The sequence below is a fragment of the Perkinsus marinus genome (genome assembly GCF_000006405.1).
Source record: "Perkinsus marinus ATCC 50983 genomic scaffold scf_1104296929448, whole genome shotgun sequence".
Classification (NCBI taxonomy): domain Eukaryota; phylum Perkinsozoa; order Perkinsida; family Perkinsidae; genus Perkinsus; species Perkinsus marinus.
Window position 1 is genome coordinate 11,303 of NW_003216433.1, and position 4,266 is coordinate 15,568.

General features: G+C 49.2%; 1 protein-coding gene across 1 annotated transcript in view; it reads left to right on the plus strand.

Moving 5' to 3' along the window:
• Window positions 1–1,121: 1,121 nt before the first annotated feature.
• Pmar_PMAR000190 (hypothetical protein) overlaps window positions 1,122–4,266 on the plus strand; it is a gene marked incomplete at both ends in the record, with an annotated part of 5,044 nt that continues 1,899 nt past the window's right edge. Inside the window, 15 exons of the mRNA XM_002787285.1 lie at window positions 1,122–1,253; window positions 1,306–1,421; window positions 1,464–1,560; window positions 1,748–1,872; window positions 2,225–2,341; window positions 2,391–2,514; window positions 2,561–2,704; window positions 2,753–2,814; window positions 2,859–2,991; window positions 3,049–3,222; window positions 3,273–3,414; window positions 3,458–3,549; window positions 3,877–3,969; window positions 4,018–4,134; window positions 4,181–4,254. Of these exons, the coding sequence (XP_002787331.1) occupies window positions 1,122–1,253; window positions 1,306–1,421; window positions 1,464–1,560; window positions 1,748–1,872; window positions 2,225–2,341; window positions 2,391–2,514; window positions 2,561–2,704; window positions 2,753–2,814; window positions 2,859–2,991; window positions 3,049–3,222; window positions 3,273–3,414; window positions 3,458–3,549; window positions 3,877–3,969; window positions 4,018–4,134; window positions 4,181–4,254 (1,742 nt within the window). The remainder of the gene's footprint in view (window positions 1,254–1,305; window positions 1,422–1,463; window positions 1,561–1,747; window positions 1,873–2,224; window positions 2,342–2,390; window positions 2,515–2,560; window positions 2,705–2,752; window positions 2,815–2,858; window positions 2,992–3,048; window positions 3,223–3,272; window positions 3,415–3,457; window positions 3,550–3,876; window positions 3,970–4,017; window positions 4,135–4,180; window positions 4,255–4,266) is intronic.

The following is a 4,266-nucleotide window of genomic DNA, read 5'->3' on the forward strand; positions in this document are numbered from 1 at the left end:
AAAGGGTATGAGGTAAATGGTATGATGTGTACGGTAGAATAGAGGTTGAGACAGCTAAATGAGGCAACGAGAAAGTTTAGCAATGCTCAATGCCTGTTGCATAGACTCCTTGTCGGTGTAGAGCAGTTGAAATAAGTAATGGTTGATATCCGTAGGGGGGGATGCTAACCGGGAAATGACGGGGATGATGTTGCAAGAAGGCCGGGCATGAGAGTAGTAGGTGTTGTATTGAGTGCGGAGCTCTATGACATGCTGGGCATGTAGAGGGTCGGGTAAATGGGAGCACACCAAGCCGTAGGCGGTACAACAGACTCTGGTCGTTGCGGGTGAAGGTGTGTAGGGCATCCGTATTCCAAGAGTAGCGTAGATGAGCGGCCGGAGACTCTGGTACCGGTTCTCCTGGCAAAGGTGAGCATTCCTCGTGCAGGCGATGGCGTTGTTGGAGATGGAGGCGAGCGAGAGTACTACTCCACGTTGCTCGAATGACTTATATTTAATTGACACTAGAAAGATCGATAGCACGTAATATAGCTAAGTGGGGACTAACGCCGTCATCGAGCCATCCTCGGTGATCACACTCGTAGAGTGGATGTATGAGTGATGGCAAGCCGGCCCCAGTTTCGATCTGGCCAACCTTGGCCAGTGACCCCCACGCCACGATCAGGCACTGGGACCAGTGGGGGCGGTCTGTGGCGGCTGCGTCCACTGAAACAACACGTGTTGGTTGGAAAATGAGGGAGAAAATGCGGTGTGCAGGGATCGAACCCGGGAATGATTATGCGTGCGGGAAATTTATGCGGAACGCCCAGTATGAATTTTAGTAAGTAGTTGCAGTATCTCTCGCCTATCGTATTTGAGATTTTGAAGGTGGCTAAGGTGTAGGATATCAACCTTGCTCTGTGGGATGACGGGAATAACCCTCATAAAATTGAGTGAACGTATGCATCTAGGCTCATGAGGTGGTGTGAATGCTGAGGAGTACTGAGAGTATCCGGCAAGGAGTAGGAGAGCTGACATACATCTTCTATCGACTTCATCATAATATTCATTTTCATAACATCTATTGTTGAGTTAGTTCACGTAAGGGTGAGCACACAGCTGCCTTGTAGGTGCTCTCGGTCATGTCCAGCAAGGAGGCAACCGGCAAAAGAGAGCCTCCATCACCAGCGGGCACGGTCAGCAGTAGTGGTGGTGGCGGTGTTGAGTCAGCGAGAATAGAAGCTGATAAATTCGAGATGACTTCAATTCAAAAGGTTCGAGAATCATCATAAATGGACAACTCTGATGAGATTGCGCTATTGCTAGGCTGTTGAAATCGTCCGTGAGGTGCCGGCTGATGCACCCGAGGAGCTATCGAGGCGGTTGCTGGCGGCCTTAGAGGAGTCTCTAGACATGTGCATTGGCGAGCTGGCTAAGGAAGGGTAGTTATATAAGAGGTAGTTGCTGTCCATGTTCCGTTGTAGATCTTCGAAGACCACGTGTCGGTGGAGACCTATAGTGCCCATATCGGACACTTACCTTAGTCTGATGCCAGCCCAAGGGTTAGCTAGTGCGGTCGAGGTGAGGAAGGAGGAGGTCGGCAGGATTTGATGGAACTGAACAGGTGGTGTCATCTCGTATACTATCAGCAAGACGGTTCCTACATGGTAGAGTGGAAAGCAGAGTGAGTGCCCTGCCGGCCACAGCGACAGAAAAGGAGGTGAACTATGGGAGTATCTTAGGTTCACTCGACATGGATTCAAATTAGGTCAAGATGGCAGCTACTGGGGACTCCTCCTTTACTTTGCAAGTTGTGATGGTATTAAGTAGAGCGCTGGACAGGTTGGACTCATCGAGGCCTCAAGATTGGGCCACTCGGGCTAAGGCTGCGGGGTAATAGCAATGTTGGCGTGGGAATATATGTTCGCTTGCCTCAGCTGAGCTCGGGAGTTTTCTCACTAAGTATAAGAGTTAACATACGAACTCGAGTAGAAATGCACATAGCTCAATAGGAATATACCAAAATTTCCTCAGAATCTTCATATCGTCACCGACACATGCGGTTGACCATATGCGTTTTTCCCCAGGAATGATGCGTTTGCTTTCCTCAGCTGAGCTCAGGAGGAGTTTCCTTACTTATTATAGAAGTTTATATACGACTTCGAAAAAGAGTGTACACAAATCGAGAAAAATTTCCCAAAATTTTCTCAGACTTTTAGCCTATGTTGATCTTTGCAACTTCCAGGTCAATCGAGGATATTCTCCCGATGGACCTCAAGGCTCTTTGCCACGTTTACAGGACGCCTTTTAACGGGCATTGGACTACCATCGATGCGTCATTGGCTGCCCAGAAGGATCCAGAGTAGTATACCCTTCTCAGCCGCATAGTAGCACGCTTCGTTTGCTTGTAGTGCGTCCAGCGTCAGCGAGGAGGAAATGAAAAACCTTTGGGAACTGTGGGAGCGCATATGGCCTGGCGATACGAAAAACTTATCGGAAAAAGAAAAGAAGGATTGCGTGGTTGATCTGATGAAAGTAAGCTTGTTATTTCAGGCGAAGAATTCACCTATAGTTTACTTAGGCGAGAGCGTTCATATCGCAAATACAGTATGCACTTCGTCAAATGCCAGAACGGCCACAGGAGACCTCGGGACCGTTTAAGACGCCTTCTGATGTCAAGCAACTCACAAACGACCTCCGCAACGCTGTGTATTCCGTTTTACATGTGGGGAAGATCTGTTGGACTTTCTGTTGATGTTGTTCGGATGGTCAGGTTACTAAGCCCGGGGCAGTAGGAGAGCCTAATGCTATCAAGCGTGCTGACGTCCCTGTTGAGTGAGTAGTAGTGGAGTAGGTGTTCCTGGGAGGTTTCGTGTTAGATTTTCTGTCCAAGCTGCGAGTCTTCCGGAGCTGGCCTTGGCCCTCACAGACTATACGGTGATGCGGCGGATGGCAGCACATATTCTCATCAAAGCCCATAGTGCTTGCAACCGTATTTGGGACTGCAAGAGGGTGAGCTGGAGGAGGTCTCGGGTTCGACCCTCGCATGTGTCATTTTTCCACGAACAGGACACCCCGGACTTCCGAGCACAGCTGCAACACCGAAGAGAAGTGTTCCATCCAGTCGTTGATCTACGCCGTATGATCCACAACGTATTCGGGTCGAGTTTCTCTAGTCTAGCCGACTACCTCCTGCGGAAGGAGACCCATTGGTTGGGCTGGAAAGGCATTGCTGTGAGCAAAGTACTACTACCACTTGGGAAAGCCGTACAGGTGGTGACTTCCTCATTCAGGAAGTTTGCGGTCCATTTTTGCACTCCACGCACAGGGAAAGATTCGGCACGCCCTGGCCACCCTCGTGTCAAACTAAGGCTGATGTCGTGATCGGTGATGATACATTACCAACGAAGAGGAAGAGCGCTGACCGATCCAGTGGTAGGGTAGCTGCGGTGACACCCTTGGTGACACGTTTTTATAGAGTCTCCCTCTCCTCCTCCCTCGAAGAGAACGCGACATAGTAAGGCTGTCCCTAGGCATGTCGAGAGGATGTTGCAGATGCTACATGAAGCGGTGAGTTCCCCATGTTGGAATATATGCTCGCTCTCCTCCTCAGCTCAGCTCAGATGTTTTCTCACTAGTTATACAAGCTTACATATGAATTTGGGTAGGAGCATACAGGAATCAACGAGAATCACCCAAAATTTCCCCAGAATTTTCATTTGTAGTTGACCGTGTGTATATTTTTTCACACTGGTGGCTTCATTAGAGTTTCACAACCCGTTTTACGTGAAGTAGAGCGTAAAACTCGATGAAAACGCGATATTCGCGTGAACTAGTGTTTTTCATATCACTAGGGTGAAACTCCGATGATTGCCGTCCATAGAGTTGTTCATGCAGGCGGATGCTTCGGCTGTCTCCCCGTACGCGCCCTCCCCCGAAAGTAGTCCGGCTGGCAGTGACGAGGAAGTAGAGGAGGAGAGTCAGTGTGAAGTAAGTGTCAGCGGATGTGTGTAGTTGGTGAATTTCGGAAATTTTCAGAAGTACATGAATAAGGTGATGCAACACGACGATCCTGAGGAGGGCATTGAGGAGGACTATCGCTGCTACAACAACAAAATATTCCAATGGCAGCTACGGAGGATGCTGGCCCGATCGGTGAGGTTTTTGACAAGTCCTCGTGGGGAAGTGATATTCTCCTTAGCACATTGAGTGCTATAACAAGAAGGCTGCGCCGGTTAGCAATGACGCTGCTAAAGATGAGCTTATCGAACTCGTGTATCGGTTGAA